The 27,453-nt window shown below is 44.0% G+C and overlaps 2 protein-coding genes across 12 annotated transcripts in view; one reads left to right on the forward strand and one right to left on the reverse strand.

Annotated features, from left to right (window-relative positions):
- The window catches only part of LOC308101055 (methylated-DNA--protein-cysteine methyltransferase-like), a 114,724-nt gene that overhangs the window by 26,376 nt on the left and 60,895 nt on the right, over nt 1–27,453 (forward strand). The gene's annotated exons all lie outside the window — the stretch shown is intronic.
- The window catches only part of LOC308101054 (transcription factor COE3), a 79,595-nt gene continuing 59,035 nt past the window's right edge, over nt 6,894–27,453 (reverse strand). For 3 of the 11 annotated variants that reach the window (XM_080450347.1, XM_080450356.1, XM_080450355.1), the window contains exons 11-16: nt 15,630–15,718; nt 10,362–10,427; nt 9,801–9,972; nt 9,264–9,449; nt 8,667–8,756; nt 6,894–7,044 (exon numbers count right to left, since the gene is read on the reverse strand). In XM_080450347.1, the coding sequence (XP_080306473.1) occupies nt 7,013–7,044; nt 8,667–8,756; nt 9,264–9,449; nt 9,801–9,972; nt 10,362–10,427; nt 15,630–15,718 (635 nt within the window). In that variant the 3' untranslated portion in view covers nt 6,894–7,012. Of the gene's footprint in view, nt 7,045–8,588; nt 8,821–9,263; nt 9,450–9,785; nt 9,973–10,361; nt 10,428–15,629; nt 15,719–27,453 lie in introns of those variants that run through there. The other 8 variants (XM_080450353.1, XM_080450352.1, XM_080450349.1 and 5 more) reach the window with 4 other exon arrangements.

Raw genomic sequence — 27,453 nt, forward strand, 5'->3', positions numbered from 1 at the left:
GCATTGGATCAGGGAGAAAGGAAAATATGAGCACTGGTGCCAAATTCTTCAGCCTTGTGCAAAATGCGTTCTTGCCCAATTAGAATATTTGTGTGTGTGTTTCGTGTGTGAGTACATTAGTTTCTGATAACAGTTGATGGATTCATTTTTTCTATGAGGTGAAGTGGTGTGATGGATATATTGCTGAGATTAACCCAAAGGGGTCATGGAAAGTGTTAGTCTACTTGATTACTTGTGAGCTGTCCAATTAAAATTTAATTTCAATAGTACAGCTAAAAATACTTTATTTTGGTAAAACATTCATGACGGGTAAAGATAAGATTGATGGATACGGTTCCAACATTCCTTATGAAAGTCTGCAAGGATTTGATCAGCCACATATAGTTCCTAAGCTATGCCACACGGAAACTGATATGCACATTTGCCAAGACTAATTAATCCATACACTAAATTAGGAATATAAATTGTGGTCCCAATTTAACAAGGTCAGCTTTAAGTTCTCCCTTTACACTTTATTTAACTATGCAAGGGGAAGAAAAAAAACTATCAATGTGCTTCAGTTATTATGATTGACGATTGATGATTAAGTCCTCCAGCCGACACGCGGCAACCAAAGCCGGTGAGTTGGAATTGGATGTGACACATACACAGTTCTGCGTGTTAGGTAATTCGTTGACGAGGGGCCAAATTCATTTATGGAACAGCGGTATTGGCAGGCATGGACACTCTCTGCAAAAACAACGATAATCACAGAGGTTTGGCGCCGAGTGACAAGGACTCTTCAGGGAAAGACCCTTACACACTGCTTTGTGGGCCATTCCTCCCTGGGATGGAGGAAAACATCCGCCAGTGTTCTGAAGATGAGAGTGGCTTAGGGCTGGAGAAAAAAGCTTTACGCAAGGCGCTGTTAAAAGGGCTCGATTATAATTTGTTGGTTGTGTTATTGTCGGATAGCTTGCGCTAATGCGCAATATCAGGACCATAACCTAAAATAGCGTAGCTTTGCTTGGAGGATTTCTAGATGAGAAATTAATTTTAATATAGTCAGAACAATGTTTGAAGCGATGAGTGGGTTTTTAATGTGGAATTGATGAAATAAGGCCTGTGATAAATCCTCCATAATAGCGGAGCATGAGGGGGGACCCTGTCTCAAGCCATTTAATCTCTTTTCGCTTTCTCCATTTTTTCTGCTAATGAGCCTTATTGACAATCAAACAGGAGCTGTCATCCCCCAGGATGCAGCGCTCGCAGACCCTGCATGTTTGTCAGTGTCCTGGCAATCAGAGTTGCTTGCAAGACCAGGCAGACTGTTAGTGGTTCTCACAGCAGCGCTGCCTGAAAATGGCACACTTCCTGTAGAGTTGCAGCTGCCACCTCTGCTACTTCCATTACTTTCTATAGCATGCAGATGTTGTATCAACATTCCCCGCCAAGGGGACTGCAATAACTGTGAGATTCATGCCATGTTTCAGAGGCACGTCAATTTCTCAAGTGGCACAATTAAAGAGGGAAATACAGTACCAGGTTTTTTCGCAGGAGCTGAAATCGGAAAAGAGCTTTTTCTTCCTTTTTTCCAAAGGGGGCCTGTTTCATGAGGGTTCAGAAATCCACCCGATTTTTACTGCCCTTTTCCTGAGTTGAGCTGTTCTGTGAGTCTTTGTGCGGCAGACCTGTCGCGACCCACAGCGGATATGGAAATGGGGCTAAGGTTTTATGGGCCAAACGGATTGGACACAGTCAAGCTCAGGGGGCATGAATATTGGATGTTATTTCTGCTCTCTTTTTTATGTAATCCATTGCCAATACATTATTAATAGATGATATCATATCCAGAACTACTGGACAAAGCACTACAGAGGGGCGCTATGAAAGGAGCTCTATATGGTGGAGACTGTGGCAGCGAATGCAGTTCAAGTGATATTATTTTATCACTGCAGCCTAACACACTCTGACCAGGAGTTTCTTTGCCGTGTACTTTTGGACTAAGCGAAGTTCATAGAGGGGAAATATGCTGAATACTGTATCTCTGCCAGGGGTAAATCCTGCATTTGTGGGTTTGAAATGCACTGAAACATTGATGAAGTATCAAATGACACCCAAATACAAGTTTAATGGATTTCAGTGCAGTGAGATACTTTGCTCATCCTTCTTGACTGCAGTGAGTGAAGTGGAAATCCTTTGTGAGGATCTAGAGTTTTCCTTGCAAAGCTGACTCCCCGTGTAGAGTAGCTAAGGGAACAGTGTCTTATCTGATGTACTGATTCACAACCAAGAGACTCAGCTAATGTGGAACTGTTAGAAAAAGGGGGAAAAAAAGGTCAGACTTCATTGTCATCAGAAAGTTACCATCTATCTACTCTCGTGCAGTTTTATGACACACGGTAGCACGGACTCCCGTATAATCTTCAAATTCATAGGAGCGGTGGCAACTTGCAGCTGCTTTTTCCTTGCAAAAAAAAAAGAAAGAAAAAAACATCACTCAGCTGTTGCACAAATCCTGTCGACCAAAAGAGCAAAGTCTTCAAAAAGTACAGTACCTCTCTCAACACTGACCAGAGAGTAGGGGAGAAACTATTGTTCACCTTTTTTTAGTTTTATGGGCTGCCCTATCTTGATATGGTACACATAAGGGCACAAAGGTATTACATCAACACCCCTGAAAGTGAACATATAAGCTCCTCAATAAGACTTACATAGGGAGTGGATGCGTAAGGTAATATTCTCTTTTAAGGTCAGTTTGAATTGTTTTTCCTCATGGGAAACGGCAGATTGATAAAGAACAAACAAAACCCCTTTTCTGAATGCTTGTCCTCCATGGCCTCAATGAAGGTTTCATTCCTTTATATCATCCAGCCCAATTCCCAGCATGCACGGCCATTGTGGCTCTTTCAACTGGAGCTCTCCATTGACTGGCTCATTGTCCAGTCGCTCTTTTGTGCGCGCTATCACCGGAGCACAATCTTTCACCTGAACAGCATAGGAGCACAGCCTGGATATAGTCACGTAAAGCAACCAAGTCACCCATGCTGACGCTGAGCCACGCAGAAAATTAAAAGTCTGCATTAAAGCCTAATTCATGCCCTAGAACGACGGCGATGCGTCACATATTTAGCTCTGTTCTACATACTGCAAGCAGCACCCCGTGCGTTGCAGCATGACTTAAGCTAAACGAGAAATATCTATTATTGAATATTAACTTTCATCAAACCGCCGTCGACTTGCCGCATTAGTGAGTTTATTAGTCACCATGCTCCGTGCAGTCATCGTTGAACTGAGACGCTCAATAGTACTGCTCCAGCTTATATTATTATTGAAGAGAGTTTTTTTTTGTATGTAACAATGCATGAGCAGATGTTTGAAGCTTGGCCCTCAGCAACACAAGGCTAGTTAAGATCGATATTGCTTTCAATATTTCTTTCCTTTGACAGATAAGCAGTACAGAGGAAAGTCTTGATAAGAGTGGCAACATATGGATGTGGCGAGGCTCTCTCTCTTTTGATTGCGTGACCCCCTGACCTTTGCCTGCGTTTGAGGGAAAGGCAGCCACATGGTATGGTGGGGGTCTGTCAGGTCCTGGTTATGGGGCGTTATTGACCCAGGATTTATAAATATTTAATGCACACATTAAGATCATGGTGGAGGGTGGCCATTAGAGCTCTCCAATAAAGAGGCTCTCACAATGATTGAGTGGTGTGGCAGAGCTGGTGCCTGGTCAGACTGGGACGACAGAGAAGCCTGGTGAGGCAATACGCCACTTTGGTGTTTTCAAAGCCCACAATAAGTGGGCGAGCATGCCAACCCCAGAGTACGCATTTACATTTGTGCTCTCTCACAATTCTCGTGTATATTCATTTAGCCTTTGCTGTTGCTCGCCGTCTTTCTGTGGTTCGGAGAGAATAGATTCCTGGAAATACAATATTCATGGTTGCTCTTAACCAATTTCAACCCGGCGTCCCTATTTTGGGCATGTGAAGAATTTAACATTTTCAAAAGTAGCACAAATAGCAGCAAACTCACAACACATCACATTGTGACACGTTGAGCTTCAATCAGCTATTAGCCTTATCAGCTATTTTATTTATTGTACGATGAAGTATATAGGGCTTAAGAGGTTAATAGGATAGTTAAGACTTCATAGACATACAATTGCACACTTGTGTAAATCCTTGCTGCAGCTAGGTTTTGTCATTAAATAATAGAGACAGCAGTGAGCAAGGCGATAGATTCAGACCTGTGTATGTGTATCTGAAACAGATAGTGCCATGTCAGGAAGCAGATGTGTGGCTATTGTTATCAGACACATTGGATTATCGAGGGAGTGTTTTGAGGCACAAGGCGATCACAGTCGAAAATTGAATCGCTCTTTGAGTGTGTCTGCCCCCGTTGCGCTATCAGCAGCTCCTGTGCTATCTTATGCGCCACGAGATCTTTTGCACCGCCGGCTTACATAATAAGCCTTGATATGCTGATTGCTGCTCAACTTGCATTCGTTTAATTGTGCATTAAAGCATGGGGTGGCCACGGACAATGTTGCCTTGATGAGAAATTGACATTTTGTGACCTGCTCTCCGCGACCACTCAGGATGCCAGATAAGATGTTCAGTTGTTTTTAAGGAGAGAGACTATTCTTCCCTGCAGCACTGCGCTCCCTCTGTTTGACCCACTTGATGAGTATAGATTTCACAGCGGTCCCCTTTCAGCTCACAAACTATAAGAGGTTCAAAACGATACCAGCCCTTATAGACAAAGGATAACCTTGCTCTTTCAATGTATTGATTCTTTATTAACTAGGTGGCTTAATGCAATGAAATGAGGGATTTGAATGAGCCCCATTTGGGCTGCTTTGAATAAAAAGCTTGCACCATTTATGAAAGTCTACAATGGAAATGGACCCTTGAAGCACCACAGATATGCAGGATATGCTGATACAACGATCAATATAGGAATATGTCACAATGTCAGAATGTTTCACTTAAAGAATAGGAGAAAGGCAGTTTATCAACTGTTTTATGGATATTATACGTTCCACAGGTTGCAAACAATTATCTCTATGGTATGCACTACTACCGTACTCACAGACAAATTACAGGTGTTTCTTCCGGAATCTATGCCGTGTTTTGTTTGTTACTTTGTATTAATAAAAAACTTGCCAGTTTGCCTGAGATCACATAGAACTGAAGAAGTCCACAGTTGAGGAGCTATTGTGTTTTTACTGAAAATTTTAATAAAACATCACTTATTCATTTCTGTTTCCATTCCAAATGTTGACAATTTTTCTTCCCTGTAAACACATTGAAGCTATGTGGCAAGAGTAGTGGTGAGTAAAAATGACTTCTATACATTCTACAAAACAGAAAGAAAATACAACCACAAATGGAGTGTTTTTTTTTCTCCAAGGTTGTCCCTCATGCACATTAGTCTCTATTGGGTCTTAACAACTATCATTATGGGTCACAAACAATTTATTTGACAATACAACCAACAAAGTTTTTCTCCAAAATGGTCTGTATAGATAATTTAAAATCAATATAAAAATAAACAATGAAGTTTGACTTCCCTTTTAAAAAATGGACAGAGAGTCTTGACAGAAGAACACAAATTGGAGGATACACATGAAATATATGGACATTGCATTTCATCAAATACAAAAAATGAAAACAAAATGAAGGCAACAGTTCTTGGCTGAATTATCTGTGCTGCATCACTATATTAAGGGCATGACGATTAATACATACATAATGAAAAGCAATATACAAAATTTCAGAGATAAATACATTATTTATAGTTGATATGTTACAAAATTTCCCTCAGTGAGCGCAAGTGTGTATTTGAACAGAAAAATGACAATGAACTACTTTACTCCTATGTCTCAATGGATTTTAATTTCTCTTTTTTTAATGTTTTTTTTTTAAGTTGTTGTTGATCTAAAAGAACATGAAAAAGACAGATGTATAAATATTTAGCACAAGTTTGGCAATATCACAATAGTCTACAATTTTATAACCACATATAAAACACAGAAGGGAATTGGAGCTAGAAGGAGGAGGCTGCCCCTCATCGACAAGAAACGGACTTCACAGTAGCCTAGAAATGCATTAATATACAGTGCTAGCAAAAAAGTTGAAAAACATGGCAAAACACACTTGCTTAAAAGGAAGCTCTAGACATGGAAGTATGCCGTTTTCTTCAGCAGAGCAGAGTGCTTTATACACGTCTGTGTGCTTGTTGAATCCAAGAGATTTGTTTTTTTCCACTTTTGAAGATGATTTCTAGCTACAATAAATTACAAAATTTAATTTAAAATGCAGGAGTGAAACATGATACAACCTTACCCACCCACACCCCATATCCCCACCCCTCCTCCCCCCCCACCGATTTTTTTAAAAACTCGTTTTTGTTGTACTTCATGATCCATTTTCTACATTATATATCTCATATACTTTTCCAGTTGAAATTCAAACTTTCTTGGCCCCCGTGTAATTTTTCTGACACATAAAAATACAAAAAAGTCACATTATAAAGACGCACAACTGTTGTGGATCTATTAAAAGAGAGTTGAAACAGAAAAAAAAACTAAACAAAACAAAAAACAATTTCTGAGGCAAACGAGTTCATCGGCAAATGTACTGTACATCAGTGTTTACTTTACAACCGACTGGTGAGTCCACAGAGTTCTTTTCCAGTACTGAACATAATATCGTTGATTGGTCAGAGCCGAGGCCAAAGCACAAGCTAACAGGTACACAAAATAAACACATCCTGTGTCCTCTTCAAGGTCGGTAAAATGGGTAGAGAAAAGAAAAAAAGTCCTTTGCTTCAGGTTGTGAAAGTCTTCCAAAAGGAAAAAGTAAAAAATGTCATTATTTTCTTGTTTTTTTTCTTCTTCTTCTTCCTCGTTAAAAACAATAAGCTGTTTGACTATACACTACACCAGCGTTGTGCTGTGTGCTAAAGGGGAGTCCTGTGAAGTGGTAGTGTGTAGACTGGTGCTTGAGATGACAAAAAAGTGCATTTACATAGGAGGGACCACCAGGCCGGACATGGCTGAAAGAGAGGGAGAGAGAGGAGTAATTAGTACTACTGGATAGATGCATGTATGGCTATTCATGAGAAAAATATACACAATGTGTATAAGTGTGTGTATAAGTGTGTGTATAAGTGTGTGTGTGTGTGTGTGTGTGTGTGTGTGTGTGTGTGTGTGTGTGTGTGTGTGTGTGTGTGTGTGTGTGTGTGTGTGTGTGTGTGTGTGTGTGTGTGTGTGCGTCCGTGCGTGTGCGTCCGTGCGCGTGCGTCCGTGCGCGTGCGTCCGTGCGCGTGCGTGCATGAATGCGCGTGCACCTAGAGTGCATACCTTAATGTGGCCTGTTTGCACGTGTGCCTCTGAGTGTTTGCAGTATGCGCCGGCCCACAAAGATGTGCATTTGTGGGGGTTGGGGGGGGGGGGGGTAGGGGGGCTTTGAAAAGCTTCCTCTTGCTCTGACATTTCAGCCCCCAGCACGCCAGTCTTGCTGTGTGTGATATTTCTCCTGGCATTGGGGTATTGGCAAACAGTGGTCCAGACTCCCAGGAGATACGACCACGGTGACGGCAGAGCAACAGCACGGTCACTACCCACAATGCCTCGGTGCTACAGTACGAGACACTTCTAAAGCTCCCCTCAGAGTCCTACCACTCCTCCTCCTCTCTTTTATTCCCTTCATCTCTCCCTCTCTCTCTTCCCTGTTCTCCATCACTCCACTGAATGTTAGTCCTCCAAACCTCACTTTCCCTGAGTCCTATTTCTGTGTCATTATCCAAGAGAGATTAGTCGCGATCAAAGGTAGCTTCCGTTATTCTACGAAGACCATCTGCTTAGGATGTCATTAGCAACTGTACATCACCCGGAGAGTTTATATATGCAGTATTTTCACACGTTTTAACAATTAGGCGGCTAGTGAAGTGCTGGGATGATGTATTATTACATTGCTCTCAGTATATTTGTAGAGTCATGGTTGAAATGCTTTTAAGTTTGCCAGCGCAGATGATGGCAAGGCATTGCTCATTAATTTCTGCACAACATGTATTAATAAGTATGAACGTGTAGCAAGATGAACTTTAATTTCCCACTTCATTAAGCCCAATGTTATTAATCTTGGGGCACACACTACGGCTAAGCTTGTTTTCAACGCAATCATGGCGGTCGTGACACACGCACAAAATCTAATAAACATAATCACTGAAACAATCCTGGGGAAGGTGCTTCCTCCGCGACCTCAAGCTGGATTTGTACTTCGATGCGCTCCAGTGTCGCTAGCTGAAAATAGCTGATCTGCAAATAATCACAACGTGTCACAGCGCAACACGTGTGCTTGTAGATCAGCTATTTGTGGTCCGCGCAGCGAAGTGTATCAAGCCCTTCAGAGAACATCATTTGTATTAAAGGGCATCAGGCGCGTACGAGAGTGAGGCGTGCTTGCATGTGAATGCGTGTTTGAATCATGTTGCCATGAGAGTCAGTAATGTAATGTGTGTGTGGTGCTTGTGTGTAAGCTGAAAGGTGTAAATTGGCCTGTCAAAATGAATATTATTTGTAATGATTAGTCCCTCACCAAACCGGACAGAGGCCTGAGCAGCGGTATCTGACCAGTAGTCCGTGGGGAAGGGATGAGGGGGTGAGGGGGGCTCACCTTGCAGTCCGTTGCCGTTGGCGCTGGTACAGGAGGGGGGTGGGGAGGCCTGGGGTCGGACCACAGGGGCGAAGGCGCTCTTTTGTTTAACTGCAGAGACGATAGGGGAGGCAAGGCAAGAAGGGGGGTGGGGGGGTGGGAGAGTGAGAACGTGCTGTGAGTAGAAGGGAGAGAGGGCAGTTAAGGTAAGGCTGGGATAGTGTTACTGCCGGGGGGGATACACGATCAGTACTCACATGGCATTACAGGCCCCTACCGTCAACATCTTGTACAGACCAACACCATACGGTTGGCGCTCGTAAAATATACATATCAAGGAAGTATTCCTCGTATTGTTTTTCCTCGAGTTCCGCGAGACTTTCTCCGAAACAACAAGAGGCCGCGGTTCCCATAAATGAAGAGTAATATACTTTTGAGCATCAATATCAACATCGTAACCCTGTCATACTGTACATGATTCACGGAAAGAATGAAACTGCTGCAATGAAATCACGGGTGCGGCTTACTGCTACTGCTACTCCTACTACTACTACAACTACTACTACTATTACTGCTGTTGCTGCTATGCTGTGGGCAGATAGTAACAAGTCTACTCACTTCCATATGGGGAGTTGGCAGAGGACCCGTTGAGGAACCCTGGGGAGCTTGGCACGCCGAGGTTCATGCCAGCGTTACCGTAGCCGTTCATGCTGTTGCTGACGGTGTTGTAGCCGGACTGCTGTGGGGTGCTGCTAGAGATGTATCCCCGGGGGGATACGCTGCTGGTATTCCTGCTGTAGCCCACTGGAGAACCAACACATAGAAGATGAGAGGGAATGGATTTTAGTCTTAATTTTGCTCATTCAATTGGAAACATAATTTTGTAGTCGTGGTTGTCTGCCTGTTAACCACTTTAGCATACAGTATATACTTTGTCATACGTCGAATAGCATCATTAGCTGATTTATCTGCTATCTTTAAAAAAATACAATTTGAAGGAAATAAATTTTTTTAAAAAGGATTTTTTTTTTACACAGTTAGACATTTCTTTGAGGTTTTTCACCCATAATGATATGGCCAAAATAGGGATGTCAGGGTTAAAGTGTTTGAGGAGTTAATCACCGTGCTGCTGCGACATACCGTAATGTAACGTACCTTGGTCGTTCCCCTGTGATTCGGACACGTTGACTGCTAGCTGACTGCTGAAGGAGTTGACCCCCATCATGCCGTGGGAGGCTGTGTTGGCGAGGGAGGGGATCTGGTTGTGGTTGCGGGGAACGCTGTACAGGGCCTCGGCAATGTCAGCTGCCCTCTTCAGAATGATCTCCTGGGGGGAAGCGCAGAGAAGTTAGAGCTTTGGTTATTTATGGCTCTCCATTGTCATAGGTTACTTTGCTTTGAAGCTCGGTTCGTGGCTTCATGGTTTATCACAGTGCATATAGCCTATAGTTACACATACAGTAGTGGTGAAAATTCCTGTTGGAGATAGGATTTTGTGTGGAATCTGTGAATTTTCACTGGTAGTTGACTTGGCAATGAGCCAGAGATATAGCGCATTGATGCTATGTGTGTGTGTATGTGTGTGTGTGTGTGTGTGTGTGTGTGTGTGTGTGTGTGTGTGTGTGTGTGTGTGTGTGTGTGTGTGTGTGTGTGTGTGTGTGTGTGTGTGTGTGTGTGTGTGTGTGTGTGTGTGTGCGCGTGTGCGTGCGTACAAACCTGATTGTTGTGGGGCATTCCATATAGGGCTTCAACAAGATCTGCCGCTCTTTTCAGCAGCACCTCCTGATGTGGGGGAAACAGGGGTATTAAATGTTAATTTCTAAACAGATTATACTCAGCCCCAGTGGACTATACAGTAGCAAAAGCCAAGACTTCAGTATCACAACCATTATTGCACAGTAGGCTATGCTGAACTTTAAGATGTAGTTACATCTTTGTCTGGCTAAATAAAAGCCAGCATGATTTTCAGAGGCAGCGGCGCTAAATTCGGACAGCGCTACCACTTTGCTCCTTCCAACCGTGCAGAGCGGTGAATAATGTTCCCTATCTTAATTAAACTGGCATAGTCCTTTAAAAAAAACACACACAACACCTCGCCCCTAATTCTGGGCTTCAACGTTTGCTCTTGGAGTTCAACGTCGAGTTCCCCCTCTCTTTCAGAACAATAAAGTGAATTAGCTCTGGGTTAATCTAGTTCTGTCGTAATGACATTAAGGAATTTTTCAATTAACCTCTTTGACTGGCTGTTGCAAAGGACTTCACAAATGACTTCCCATCCAGCGAGAGCTGGGTGCTTGTGCCTTGGGGACGCGGATGCTCAGGATGTGGTCTTATCCATGTCTGCATGCTTGCCCCCGCTTGACAATGCGGATTAGCTGTGTTGCTTTGGCTCTTAACACTGAAAATGAGTTGGCCCTGGCTGCTGTCCCCCCCACTCTGTTTCAGCCTTTCAGCTAGGTGGGGTTTGGCCCGTTTGTGTGTCTTTATCAGCTCTTTGAATTGAGCACTTACAATTAAATCCCTCTCAAGGAGCGAAACTGCTCTCTTTGTTTCCTATAATATAGAAGGCGGCATGCTGTATCTCCTCTCCATTTAGAGTGCATTTTAATCTGACAAAGGCAAGTTGTGGGACATGGCTGTTTTTCTCGTTGTCACCTGCCGGTAGAGCAGAGATTTGTCGACTCCGCTGTCAGAACCCTGGTTAAAAGCAATGCAAATCTGTCACCAGAAACATCTCAGATGGCGCTTGTTTTCTTCCCACATTCGCGGTGTTTTCTTTTGCGGGGGCCTCGGTAATTTGTCTGAAGTGTTCCATCACTTGGCAATAGCAGTGTGGGATTAAGACGGCAGCTGCCGTAAATGAATGTAAACACAGCGTTCGCGCCTTCAAACAGCGGCCTCCAAGACTTGGCCTGCGTTTCCACTGTGCCAGCGTATGGGGTGTGTATGTGGAGCGTGTATGCAGCCCTTTCATCCTGAGGAGCATATCTCTACCAGAGTCCTTGATTTATCAAGATGAATCACTATAGAAGCCACTTCCAGCGTGTGCCATGCGCTCTTATAGAAACATATCGCTTAATCCACCCCAAGTTATCGGATGGGTGGCTCTTAGAATGGGCATTTACCTCTGAAATTGGTGTGTATGCTCAACGTTGCATGCATCTAGTTTGCATACAAATAAAGAATTATGGTTGTCGTGAGGCAGGTAGACTAAATGAGAGGACCAGCTGTCTTGATGTGTTCTCATCAGGCAGAACAGATTTCTCTCGCACTCGCTGAGTGAGATAAAGTGGGTTTCTGTCTTTTTTTCCCTGCAGTTAATAATTACCAATAATCTATTCTATCATATTTCAAGATCTCCTACATGGCTCTCAATTTTAAACAACAATTAAAGCAATTAAGACTGTCACGTTCGCATGCCATGTTTCATTCTCTGTAAAACGTCCTTCCCTTCTTGTCCATATGGTACTTTGCAGCAGCGACATAAGGACAGCTTGAGAAAAAAAGGAGGGGAGAAAACGATATTGCCTCTCATCCCTAATCTGTCGTTTACCGCGTGGCGTCTTAACTAACCAAGCTGACTCGCAAGGCTATGCTTAAGTGGCAACCTAGTCATATCCGCGCATGATGAGAAGCGCCACACCCAATCAACGGAGGAGTTTGTTGTCTTCCGACGAGGCGCCCTCACGCGTATCAGCTCATGCTGTGAATACGATTAACACGGAATAGTGTTCTGAGGGCATTTCCATGTAAATCTCGATACCGCTCTGGCATAAGTGTAATTGGCTTTCTTGTCATGGAGACATATCAGAAAGCACCATGTTAAATTGAAACAATTAAAGGCCTCAAATGATCTCTGTTGTTCTGTGACAGAGGCGTGACAGATTTCTGCTATTGTTCGCCTTGCTTTTCTCATAAAGGTCTCGTTGTTCAACAACTGTTTTGAACGGGGATTGTTCAGATGACGGATCACCGCAAGATTCAGAAGCTCTTTCCCTTTGCTGCTAAGTGAAGAAAGCAGGAAAAGAAAGTACAGAAACCCTTGACAAATGACGTACCGTTAAAAAACGTCTAATGTGAAGGTTACGTGGTCTAAAATAGTCCAAACGCGATTCTTCAAGCAGCAGATTAGCATGGATGTTGTATTTATATTATCACAGTTAATAAAAGAGGGCCTAGGTTATGTAGCTTGGAGTGCTAATGCCATTATAAAACTGTAAGGCAATTACTCTGTTAGCTCTAGCCTGAGGTAATGAATGCATTCATAGGCATAGGGCCATTAGATGAAGGTACTTCAAAGAGCACAGAAAGAGAGATTCATTTAAATACATGGGTAATTGCTTGACATGAACACATTTGTAATATTTTCTCCTTGTGGATTACACAAAGAATTGGAAGAGAATGGGCTTATGCTCATTTTGGGGAGAAAAGAAAAGAATCCAAAGCAATCAGCTTAATAATAAAACAATATTGAGTTTCCGCTTTTAATTTCATAATGAATCTAATTTGTTACAGAAGCGAGAAATTGAGTGTGATATAATGTGATATCCAGTCTATTTGTCCATTACTGCCAGAGGGCACAAAACGGTATTATAAATTGTCTTTTTTATATTATGAATAGAAAATTGTTTTATAACAAGATCTTAAAAAGGAGGGTGAATTCCAAAGTCTCTGTTCACTTAACGCGATGCCCGCAAACCAATCTCCTTTCTCATCACTTGACTGCTCACACTTATTACTTTCATATTCACCCTGGACTTTGCATTGAATTTTTATATCTGCACCCCTCCCACAGGGTCAGACTGTCATCTACGATGTTGTCTTAGAATTACGAGGTAAACTTCAATCAGAGGCAGCTTCCCCCCTTTTTTTCTCTGTGTAGCAACAATATTAGCGTGCATCCCTTGCTATCCATGAGCACTCCCATATTGGCTTTCTGTCTCCTTACAATTACCACGTGTCTTACTGGTCCCAGGGAGGAGGCTGGTGGAAATCAATAGCGCAGTAATATTATCAACTGGAGGGTGAAGTCATTGGGGGGGTGGGGGGCTGGTGGGGGAGGAGGGAGAGATGGGGGGATGCAGGGGGTATGGGGGGGCTTGGTGTCGATTTGCCTTTCTACTAATGCACACTGCACATCCACCAAGCCTCATCTCCTTTTTATAGAGTCTCCCCACCTCACCTGCAAACCCTGTAATGGCTGCTCTCTATATGCTGTTCTCTGTTCTCATTCCAAATGTACATGCCAGCCTCGGCCCGCCAGCTCCAGCCCGCCGCGGGCTGTTTTATTGGGAATGTGCTTTTGACCCCGAGAGCCGACCCTCAGATGGCAAGCTTAACAATGACGAATCACTTGGTGGGATCATTTACATGCCCCCTGAACCCCATATTTGGGTCCATTAGAGAGCAAATCAAATATTTATGTTGTTTATTGGAAGTGCAGGGTTTCATCTCACTCTGTGATTGTTTCATGCAAAGGCTGGGAGACCTTGCTATATTAAGTGTACGCGCACCCAGGAAAACTAATCTTGGGCTCAGTGTCAAAATCTGTCCCGCAGCCAAAGGCGCTTTGTATTCGCAGGAAGAAGTAATGCCCCGCTGTAATAAACCTATGTTTAACATTATTGCTCTTCGTATTTGTATGTTATGTTGTAGATTTGGCAAAGACACTCCGACTTACAAAATTGAGAGTTCAGCGAGATAGGGCCGCGATGTCCAAAGAGACTCCGAAAGTGTTATTGTGATATTGGAGGTGAATGCACTTTCCCATTTGGTCAGCGTTTACAGTTAAAATTAGAGCCACATTTCATGTCCAGGTGGTGGTTACTGTCTCCTTGGGGACTGCGTCTAATTGAAACACTTCATATTGTGTACCAGGGACTGGCTGTGTCGTATTTCTTCACATTGACTTGGTCAAACGTCTATAGGTAACCCCACGGTCTGTTCTTTATTAAATTGTCCATTGGATGTTAATGATATTGCTGTGTTGCATGCTGGGGTTTAATAGATAAGGTCTTTAAAGGTTTTACGGTATTATTAAAATTCTGAGGTGGTCACCACTTTACTACATGCCAAGGGACTTTGAACAAACTAATCAGTCATAATATTACAATTGACGCATCTGGCATGCCAGTCACTGAAATGAGGACTACTGTAGCAGGGTGGCAATTAGTGAGAGCACAGATAGATGTTATCAATAGGAAATGGAAGGAGTAAGAGGATCAAAGAGCTTCTGATAAAGAAAAAGGAATCTGTGGCTCAGTTTTCGTCCTAAGGTTCATCAATATAGCAAGCCATCTATGTGCCAGTACCACACCAAATGTGTTTCAAACGGACTCCTTCACTGGTGTTGGAAAAGGAAAGAAAACACTAAGAGAGCCAATGCATAATAACATGCAGTCTTTGTCTATTAGCCACACTAAGACCAGAGGGTTTACGGCACAGGGTTCTGTAAACAAAAGATTAAACCAAATCGAGCTGTGGAAAATGAAAGGAAAACATGAGTGGGGTAATGAGGGTGCAGACGACGACTCTGACCAGATTACCATCTCCACAGACTACTGGAGAGGAAAACGTCTGATTGAGCTATTTTACCACACAGAGAGTTTACGCCTGTCTCCCTCGCACAAAACCAATACCATTACCACCACACTGGTTGGGGGGTTTGCGAAGCTGGTTAGGGTCACAGTATTTTCCTTGGGCGTTCATGTGCTTTGCTTTATTTCTCACATTCAAAGTGTTTGAACTCTTGTTCTGACTGCTGTGTGTCACATGGCTACAGGGGTGGATGTTCTTTTGTCTCAGGTTGGATAGCAAGTATACAATTTGGTGCCATTTTGTTTTGTTTCTACAAAGTGAAATCAATTAATTGAACTATATGAGAGAAAAACAATGGACCCAAATAGACCCGTAGGGGTTCCATTCTATCTCTCAGAGTTAACACTGAGGATTTTGTAGTGTATGGAGATTAGACACGGTACTGACCTTCGGTAACCTCTCAGGATCGCCTGGGTGCCTGGGTATGACCTTCTGCAGCCTCTGGAAGCCATAGTCGATGGTGGGCTCGTTCAGGGCTGAAAGCAGAGGAAGAAATATTCAGTAATGTTTCATGACTAAAGCCGGATTTATACTTGGATGCGCACCGAAAACAGCCTCTACAAGCTCACAACGTGTCACAGCGCAATGCACTGTGAGCTTGTAGATCTGCTATTTTTGCTGCACGATGCTGCACGCCACAAAGTATATCAAGCCCTTGATTTAGCCAGTGAGATGGGGGATAAAAAACTAATTGAGAAATCTGTTAGAGTTTACTGTACAAAAGTAATTTCCAGAATACCTAATTTCAAAGAAATCTCGGGGGTGAAACAATGTTTTATGAAACAGAAGCGGCTCAGGGAAGTGTGTGTGTGTGTGTGTGTGTGTGTGTGTGTGTGTGTGTGTGTGTGTGTGTGTGTGTGTGTGTGTGTGTGTGTGTGTGTGTGTGTGTGTGTGTGTGTGTGTGTGTGTGTGTGTGTTGGGGTGGGGTAGTGTGGGATTGGGGGGAGGGGGGCAGAAGCAAAATGACACGGGCTCCTCTGACACTTGTGTCACAGAGTGTTATTCCATTAACAGCCGTGATGACCTACATCAGTCTGAGAATCTTTCAGAGGGGGGCTCACCCCCTCCCTCTCTCTCTCTCACTCTCTCTCTCTTTTTATATATCTTCTCCGAAATATTGACTACAGCAAACTACATCGCGGTGGTCTTTTAATCTAACAGAGCTTTAATAATCTGTGAAAGGCTGTCCGTGCATTGATCTACAGTAAGTTGCTGTCATTTCACCCCAGTTTCCCCCCACCCCCCCTCCCCCCCGCAACCCGAACCGCACCCGCAACGTTGGGGCCCGTTGAAATACGGCGATGGATCCCGCGGAGCCATTAATCTCTCCCACCCCTCAAATAGTAATCTGGGGCACGGAGGCATATTGGGCGATGAATCAGAGCCACAAAGTAAATGAATCATAACCCAGACTTTGGGTGAGAGCAGGGGCGTTTTATGTCTGACAGTCCTAATGGGTAATTGAAGGCTTCCCTTACAGCCCCGCCAAGAGTCTAAACAATCATGTGTACACCCGTAGACAGGGACGGGGAAACAGGCAGGGGAGGGCATGGGGGAGAGAAAGAGAAAAGGAGGGGAGGAGAGCAGTGGTAAAGGGGGGGGGGGATACGACTTAATAGAGAACATCACTTCTCAATGTAGATATCATTTTCAGGAGAGTAACTCCGCTGAGTGGAGGCGCTTCATAAATCAATGGCTTTCTGTGGAGACTAATAAGAGCTGCCTGCCTCTATTCATTGTTCAGCCTGTAATTTGGGCCATCACTCATTACTCAGCATGTAATTTCGGCATTAACACCACACAGCTCGCTGAACCTGCAGAACGCCACAGAAACGCGTGGGCGAGAGGGGCAGGCCAACGCCAAACACACACAGCGAGGCAGTGCAGTGGAGTGCGGTGCAGGGCTGTGGGCGCCGCGGCAGGTGCGGCGAGGGGGAAAGGAGTGATGTGCACATCTGTGTAACTTTCTCACTCGCAACGCTTTCTCGTACTTTCTCGCTTGTATAAATGCATGCAGCAAATCTCCACGCGCGCGCACGCACACACGCAACATGCTGTCACATGGTCAAAAATGCAGTACTTGTGCAAAAAAGGCCGAAATACAGTAATTGCTAGCTCAAGCATGATCAAGTGGAGCAATTACGTGTCCAAGCGTGGACAATGCAGGGTACTAATCAATAGTAAGGATCTAGCTTGCTCGTACAGTGATACGTGTATCACCTCCCCACATACACACACCTCAATAAACCCCACGCCACAACAACATACACCCCTGGAAATCTGATTTGACATGTCATCATGCATGCCAAAACGACATGGGTCGGCTTTGGGAACACAGGGGAACACCGTCTTCTCCTTAATAAAGGATTGATCAGCAGTATTGATTGTACATGACAAGACTGTAGCCAGGAGTTTGCCCTCTTTCTTTTGTTATTTCCACCCCCTTTCTTATCTATGCACTGTGGCAGTCCTGTGTGCACGTGCACATGCACACGGACACACCCGTGTGGTGTTTTTTTTTCTTTTTTTGGTTCCGTGTGTGTGTGTGTGTGCGTGTGTGTGTGTGTGTGTATACGGTGGTAGCCCTGCCAGACCCCGCTGCTCAGTGTGATGTAAATTGTATATGTGTAAAAAGCACTCCATAATCAGGCCATCCATCATCAGAGGCTGTCAGTGGGCTCTCTCAGGGTGATACATCACGCTCTCCTGTCCTCTGCTTCAGCTGGGGCCTGCACAACCCGCCAGGCATGCTGGGAGAACACAGCCGGAGAGACGTACAGTACAGGACGAGACCGCGAGGTTGGATAAGGTGTACTTTTTTATGTTGCCTTTCCAATGATAACGATGCCCTGTACTGTACATATATATATTTATATATATATATATATATTTATATTCAGCATCCTACACTTGTAAGAAATGTGATATGGAGGACATAGGAAAGTTGCGATTGGCTTCTTGGACTTTGTGTGCGTAATACAGTTTGTTTTATTTTTCTATACAGCACAGTATGTGACAAGAAGTTTATAATAAAGTGTCTGAATACACGCATGCAGGGCTGTTGACCGTACACAGCAAAATCCTGACTGTCAATTTAACAATGAAAGTATAACCTTTCAGAGTGAAATGTAACACTCAGGACTTCATAATTAGTTATGCTATGTCTGAAGCCTGATTTATACTTTGTCGTACACCACGAAAATACGCGTTGTGTGCTTGTAGATCTGCCTTTTTGGGTGTGTGACACCATCGTACGACGGAGTATAAATTAACCATATGTCTCATGGGTTATTTTTTTCGGTGGGGGATTTGCGAGTCCGCGTGGCGGCCATGATCTACGCGTGCCGACGTGTCGCCATCTCATCTATCATGGAAATGATCTTTGTAACAACCCCGGCGTAATGAAATTGGTGACACAGACCGCCATCTGCTATTGATTTCATGCAAATGCTTTTGACAGCTGATGGAGACTTGCATTAGTGCTAAACGGTGCTGTCAGTTGATGAGTTGACAGTTCTGTAGTCGTAGCATGTACGCTGGCGCGGACAGACACAGACCACGTCAATAATCCTATAAGAGTCGCTGATGATATATACTGAGCACTTGTATTCGTTCGGGACAATAAATGTGCAATGTGCGTTACAGTATTTATCACATTAAGGAGATGAATATTCTCTAAGCAATACTGCCGTGTTTATTTTTTTCAAGCATAATAATCCTTTCTTTCTTTTGCTCTTGTTTTTCCACGGGTCATTTAAACAACCACTTCTTTTATAGCACATTACACCACCCACACACACGCTTCACGTACTGCAACCCTTACACACCCTTTCACTTTACTTCCAGCCTCTTGGACTCCTGATGACCCTTTGTCTTTTTCTGCAACATTCACAGTCCAGACTTCACTCTCTCTCCCTCCCAAAGATATAACGGAGCTAATTTAGCTCTGAGCTCCGTGGATGCCCTTGTATGACTCCACACACACGCCAAAATTAGTCTGGCGCTCCTCGTCCCTTCCAAACACAATGCTGTTGGAGGTGGAGGTGGTGGTGGTGGTGGTGGTGGTGGTGGGCGGCTGTACACCCTCCTGCCTATGAGGTGTTCTCAGCCGCTGTGAGGAAACATGAAACCCTCAGCACACAACCCATAAATCCTGCTCTGGGTGGGGAGTCTAGCCGAGGGGGGAGGAGGGACTGAGGAGGGTAGAGAGGGAGGAGGTGTGTTGGTGGGGTGGGGGGGGGCGATCCAACCGGGAGAGAGAGGAGGGGGAGGCTTGTTGTGGGGGGGGGGGGGGGGGGGGGTTTCGCTGGCACGTTCCAGTCACGCCCGCTTCCCGGCCCGCGGCCAATCAATACCACTTTCCTGTTTTAGAGGCGGGTAATTATGAGGTGGAGAGATTGTGTGACCTCTCACCCCTGCTGCATTACTCGCCTGATATTAAGATAAATTGCCTGATTTTGGGTAAACATATGCTGCAATTCAAACTGTCAGCACTGGTTTGCTCAGGGATAATTTGTATTGATCTCCTGGCTTCTTCCCCATTTTGCTTACTGACCTCATGGATAATTAGAGAAAAAGAGACACGGGGAGGTAAAGGCAGGTTCTGCATTTGAATACTCTGCAGGGGAGATGAAGAGAGAGAGAGAGAGAGAGAGAGAGAGAGGGGGAGGGAGGCAGAATGAATGATAAGGACTAATAGAATTTTCATTTTCTCTCATCTTCTGTTCAACTTCAGACACGTTGGCCGTTTGTTCAATTACACCACTTAAATCTCTTTTCTCGTCTTTTCTCCCTGCTTGAGTTATTTGTAAAGAAATATAATTGTTCACAAATTATGGTAGTTTCCATGGTTTCATTCGGTGCTCATTAGAATTTAACCAAAGCAATAACACAACAAAGTGACTGTGAAGATGTTTCAATTTAAACGGCCGACGGTTGAAGGGTAAAAAAAATTACTGTCAAATCTGAATCACGTGAACACGCACGCTAAGTGAGTTCTCCGCCGAAGGGCTGAAGGTTAGGAAGCAAACTTTTGTATGAATATTTCAGTAATTTCTTCACTTTGGAGAATGAACGCTCATGTTTCAAGAATATGAAGAAATGGAATGCATGACCTGGTGAGCAGCTGTGACCATATCATTTCCCATTTTGAATATCACACACACACACACACACACACACACACACACACACACACACACACACACACACACACACACACACACACACATGCAAACACAAACGTTGCACAATGGCAAGGCTTCAGTGGAATTCCTCTGCATGGGATGTGCACTTCCCAATCTTATTTTGATGTAACGCGTTAATCACTTAAGCCCTATATATTTCGCCATACGACGAATAGCCGATTCGACGAATAGCCGATCTACCAGTTCACAGAGCATTGTGTGCTTGTAGAGCTGCTATTATTGCTATTTTCAGGTTGAAACGGCTTAATCTACTCTGTCATTTCTCCGTGCACTTAACACATTTTCTCCCACCAATTCCCCCTCCACCACCCCACCGCCCCCAATCCCCAGCCACCCCACCCAAGCCACTTTGCTTAAAATGCAGAGTGGATGGCCTGAACATGGCGTCTGAACATGGTCTGCTGCCTCTTCCCCATGTTCTCCAGAAATAGGACATGAGTAACCGCTCTACAGGAACAGTGTAACATGGCCGTCGTTGGCAGATAGAAGTGCTTACATGGCAATACGCGGCTGTGCTTTGTGCGCCCTCAGTCTATGGAAGTGGATTGAACGTGACGTATTGACTTACAGTATCAGGGTATAAACATGGGGAAATGTTTTGAGCAAAGCAGTAAATTTAAGGGAAATTGTTCCTCGTTAAGTCTACGGGCTTGAATGGAAGCGTGCACAGCGCGCTAGCATTCCTGCCAGCCATTAAAGCTTATTACGATAACTCTATCTTTCCAGGAGATAAAAACCTAGCCTTGTTGCCATTTGCCAGCTATTACTTTCGCTAATTATACTTAACTGCTTCGAGCTTATCTCCACTCCTCCTACACCATTGAGCAGTTTTTTTCCTTCCCCCTTAACACAAATTAGAGGTGGAGTGGGAGTTGGAAAAAGGGGGAGACAGATAAACAGCAGACAGACAGAAGTTCATTCAAGTGTTATTGCATTTTGTAACTCGTCAAAAGCGGTCCAGCTGAAGCCTTGTAGGCACCTGCAGCCTGTTAGACAGATGAAGGTCGCAATAGCATCACCACAACAAATGACCTCATCTGACTGGTGTGTAGTTTTGGCCAGTTCAGCGGAGACAGTGGGAGAAAGGAATAAAGCCAATGTCATCCCAGGGTTACTAGAGGTGGTCAAACTTTTAATACATGTTCAGAAGGTATTCAGGTATTCAGAAGTCATGCTGCTCCAGATTTGATGTTTTTTCCGAGAGTAGAAAACACGCATGCAGAGGCAGGACACCGCCTTCAAAAAATCCAAACCAAGCCAAATTGGAATGTTCACAGCAAACCCACGCAAAGCACACCTTAACTGTTTTAACACTGACCATATCATCTCCATCCACAGCAGCCAGTTAGCACTGAGTGATTCCATCTCCAGCAGTCTTGAGATGAACAGGAAATTAAAATTTCAAAGATCTGCAGTTAAGATAAATCAATGGAGACAGATCAATGTTCATTGAAATTTCATGAACTTTGAGCCAATACAGATGAGAAAGAAAAAAAACCTAGACAGTTACAGTCTGCTGCAGATATTGCTCCTGCAACAGATAAAATGTAATTAACACGGTTAAAAGGGGGAGCTATGTCACAGATCGCACATCCATACTTTCAAAACCTCCTCCTCATCATGGCTGTGTTATTAGAAAATGGGAGAAGACACCTGTTCAATCCCTTTCTTGACATCTAAAGTAAGTGCGCCACTTCTCTGAGGACACCGCTGGACTTTCACACATTACCGTCCAACAGAAATCAAATGGGTTCCCTTCACAGCTGATTGCGGGCGCAAATTAATATTGTAAAATGAAGATCAATACATGGACGGGGCACGGATCGATGACGGCTAAATTACGGCCGCGTTTTCCCCCTCATTCAAGATGAGTTGTGTTTTCCTCTCAAAGTCAATACCGCGCGGCCTCCCTCATTCATTTCTCAATAAACTTGCCGATGAATTTCAATCAAAATGTGCTGGGGGTGGAGAGGGGGGGTGAGGGAGGGGTGGAGTTCTTTTAAAGCCCGTTGGGTGTGGAACATACTGAAAATGGGGCAAGAAGGGGAGGGAGGGATAGAGGGAGGAGGGGAGAGATCCTCGTCTATCAAGTGCGCCCTCCCACCCTCCCCCGTTTCTCTTTCCTTTGGCAGAGGACTGATGCTGTGACTTCGTAAGGACAATCCATTTAAAGAACCATTAGAAGACAGACATCTAACGATACTGTGGGACAAAAAGTGGGTCCAATTAAAATCGAATCAATGAATACCATCCTTATAGCAAAAAAAAGGGGGAAAAACACACACACTCCTACTTTCATTTTTCTCTTAAAAGATACCAACGGTATATTTCACAGAGAGATGTAACGGATAAAAGACGTGCTCAAGTGTGAGTGCTTATTTCAATCAATTTCCCGGCGCTGGATTTCACAGGTCACTTGCTGATAACACGCTGTGGAATAATGCCACAGTGTGCTTGCCAAAGCCCACCTGACAAGCCGGCTGACAGTGGGGGAGTTAGAGCGCGTGTCACGTCAGCCTCTCTAATTGGACACAAGGACCTTCCTCCCCGGAACCTTGTCGCGATCCACACAAGCACACAAGGCCTTCAAACTGAGCCCGTCTAACTCACCCGACGACTGTCTCCTTCACTCCCGCGGAGGAAGTGCTAAATACCAGAGTCGTAATGAGACAGGCAGGTACGGAGAGCTTGGATAACATGCTAGACTTCAGCACGTGCTGAAGAAACAGTTGAGCCGACTGGTTATGACCTACTTAACTGTGGTGAAGACAGTTATAAAGTGCCTATTTCATCCATACTTGTCGGAGCGGTTCTCACAGCAGGGTGCAGTATGAGAAAAGAAGGAAGAAAAAGAAATAAGGGCTAGTCAATTGAGAGGCGTTCCCGCATTACATCTCCAGGATTTCAAATCGTACGTGCCGGTCTTTGAACATTATACAGCTACATTTGGTGTGCATCTTCAAGTCCTCCTTTATGGATGATCTGTTTACATAACTCCCTGAATGCCTTTGATTATAGCATATCTTTTTGCTGTATGGTCACACCCCGTCACCGACGTGCAAGCGCCGACGCACCAAACCCAACCCTGCAGGACAGGAAATGAAGAGGAAGCTCTCCATCAGATCAGCCCTCCCCCTTATCCGGGACTTCAAAGTGCCCCATGCCAGGCGGCACGGGGGTGCACAGGGATAGGACCCTACTGCATCTGATGTGCCTCGATAAAGACGTCAATGTTTGTTTACAGGACTCTTCCCCCCCCCCCCCCTTTATTTCTCATTTAGTCAAGAGGCTGCATACTGTAAAGAAAATCTTCTTTCTAAGAGTGGAACAGGAAATGTGTTTAATTTTGGATTTGAGGCCTGGATATATCACTATTTATATCTCTGCTTTGCTGTCTAGAGGACGGAGGACATTTTTTTAAAGTCTGGGTCAAAACCTACTGTTCATCTATCCATCCATCTTCCTCCGCTTATCCGGAGTTGGGTCGACTCCGGACTCCAGTGCTGTTCATCTATTAACTGTATAACATATATAAACTATCGATTAAATACTTTTTTTTTCTTTTTTATATTATCAATGTAAGAGCTACCTACAGTAGTAGATAAAGTTTCGGTATATTAAAAAAAAGGTCCTGCTCCTGCACTATTAAGATCTTCCTTTTCCCATCCCTTACAGCACCTGACATTTCTTGATCTCCACCAGTATTGAGTGAAGCACATATGACCCTTTTGTCCTTATGTTGATGAATGGCTGCCTCATACCCATTTTGTCAGATTTTGGTGCAGTGGAGTCGATAGCGTCACCTTGACGGGAAAAGTTTGCGATCCATCAGCCCTCAAGGCTGTCTGGCCTCAACTAAGGCCTGGCAAGAGACGACTCACTGTATGGGGCACCGGCTCCATCCAAAACCCTTCACCGTGTGCTGTGATTCTACGAGGTCGAACGGATGGCTCTTGTTATACTACCGCTTTACAGAGGAGGGCGGAAAAGAAAAAAAAATCACTTGACTTGTACTAATAGCCGAGAAGCAATGCTGGTCACCAAAGGTCTGAAGACGAAGCACCCTGTCAGTGCCCAGCTTGGGAAATTAGCAAATAATGTTCCCTTCCCTCTGACAAATGTGTGACAGCTCGCCTTCGCCAATCATTCTCTCCTAACGTTATGATGCATGTCCTGGATCCCCACCAGAGGATACGGGCGTAGTTTACTGACCCTCAATTTACCCGTGACAAATGGGGTCCCAGTAAATGTGCGTTTTCTGGGGCGCGGAAGGGGTTCATTTTAAGCAATCCTGGTTATATGGATGTCACTGATTAGGATAAATAGTGTCTGAGTGTGTTAGGACCGCTAGCAGAACCATATTACCAAGGGCCTGCATCACTGCCCCAGGAGGCAGGTTCTCATGGAAACCTGGCCAAGATAGAGAACCAAAAGCTCTGATGCAATTAGGGGCTCAAATTGGATAAATTGGTCAGTCAAAGTTTTTATTTATGATTTACCCTTTCGTAAAGGTATGGTATATATGTGGTGAAAAGGTTAGAGTGCCACAAATGAGGTTGCAAATTGGGCCCTTTTCGTATATAGAATATACACTGTATATTGTACACATGACTCACACACACACACACACACACACACACACACACACACACACACACACACACACACACACACACACACACACACACACACACACACACACACACACACACACACACACACACACACATGCATTCATACATACTGTACATACATATATAATACACACACACACACACACACACACACACACACACACACACACACACACACACACACACACACACACACACATATCTATATGATCAAACAAGCACGTACACTATGCGGTGCTTAATAAAGTGTGAAGTATTGACCTGGGAACAGCAAGGCCTTTCTCCTTTTGATTTTCTACAACCTTGCTGACAGTTGGTTCTACCAGCTGTCCTGACCAATGGATAACCAATACATGGATTAGGCTGAGGACAAGCCAGCTCCCAGGGACAACACTTTGTTAGAAGATAGAAAAGGTACATGCTGCATCACTAAATAGCTACTGTACCATGTCATTCTTAAAATAAAGAGAGAGAGAGAGAGAGAAAAGAAGTGCCAATTAAATAATATATGTGTGTATGTGTAAAGTATAGTCTGCTGAAGTTTTATATAGTGCCTATGTGTGTCTCATTAGTGTTTCAAACATTCAATGCAGTCGATGCCTACAGGATTATTTGATGTATACTACTGGGCGCTCGCTCCTGAGAATGGATTGTGAGTTTTGGAGGTGTTCCAGGGTACTAACCCGAGTGAGGACGTGTCCCTCTGCTGTTCCAATTGACTGCAGTCTCCTCTATGTTGACTCTTAGTAATTTGTGATAATTTCTTAAATTGAGCAAGTTAAATCTCCACAATTAGGGTGGTGGGGCGAGAAGAGTCAACATGAAAATAAAAAGGGTCTTAAAAGGCACTCCTCTCCAGGCATGTTGAAAAGTCACGCTTGGCTTTGATAAATAAACCTTTGATATGCACATGGTGCTCTCGCTCTCCTACACGACACCAGAACGTTTTCTGGAGGGCATGTCACTCAATGGCGGTCCTTGGCATAGGCGATGCAGGCAGGGCGCCTAGGGCAACCTCTCATTAGGGGCAGCATCCTCACGACTCGCTGCACACACTAGCTCATCCGCACCACACTTGTCCTCTGTCCCAAATTATACTCCTGTGCTCAAGCACACACTTTTTTTTTTCTTCTTTTCTTTTTTCAAAAACACCACACAATCAAAGGTCAAGGGAAGGGCACCAGGCGAAACCGAAAATAAATATAGAAAGTTCGACCAAATGCATTCACTTCCTCCCGGCTGCATGCATACACAGGCGCATGCATGTACTTTTAGTATGCAGATTAAAATGCAATATAGCTGCAGATTGCCTGAATTCCACTATGATGATAGAACATTGTTAATCATGAATATTTAATTATTTAAGAATTACAGCAGCTTTGAGACATGACCTCTGTTGATTGACATGTGGAACATCATAGAGATTATAATGCCAAAACAAAAGATAAACTTGATGTGTATTTTTCTGTGCAACACATTCTCCAGTGTTTGAGAGGTAAGCATTGGCTTACAGCCAGGACTGCACCTGTGCAATGCCATTGATTTGGGGAAATCTTTGAGGATGTATGTAGTTTGTAAAGAACATCTTAATTATCTCACCTTACTCTACTGATCAAAGATTTTGCTGGACCTTTTATGTGCTGCTGCTGCTGATGTTGCAGCTTGTCATTGTCTGTGCTATGCTGTGTATAGCCTACTAATTGGATTCATGCTATTGCTCTGTTGCTGTTGTATTGCATGGGCCCAAAGGCTGGGTGGCAACTAATCATGTGTAGTGACTCTGTTTTTGTCTATGTAGTTGAAGGCTGATGTGAATCAATGTCTGATACGTTGTGGCTGCTGTAGTAGGTTTTGAGTTGTGGCAGAATGGCTGTTGTATCGGTTCACGTGATTGGCTGGGTGGCAATGGCAACAACTCTTGATGCGTATTTTCGTCTTGGTCAATTCCTCTCCTTTTCTCACAGAAGTGAAGGGTGACCACTTAACCACTTAAACCGTGTATTCTTCATTGACCGTTATCCCCGGGAAAGGGCAGATTTGAATGGGAAACACAAATGACACCTTTATTTGTGTTTGTGTCATTTGTGTTTCCCATTCAAATCTGCTGCCGAGCCAATCTAACGAAGCTATGGGAAAATGAATTAGAACAGGAAATGGATATGCCACCTTCTGGAAACTCAGGACTACAGTATTGCACAGAGTCTGTTATGATTATGCCCCGAATAGGGATGCTAGGGCTTAAGCCCTAAAAGCCCCAAAATGTTCAAAATCTTTTTTTTATTTTTAAATATCTGGATTTTTTATGATATGCCCCAAATAGGGACGCCAGGGTTAAAGTGGTTAATGCCTTGTCCTCATTCATGATCATTT

Source organism: Gymnoscopelus braueri (assembly GCF_963280865.1).
Source record: "Gymnoscopelus braueri genome assembly, chromosome: 14".
Taxonomy (NCBI): domain Eukaryota; kingdom Metazoa; phylum Chordata; class Actinopteri; order Myctophiformes; family Myctophidae; genus Gymnoscopelus; species Gymnoscopelus braueri.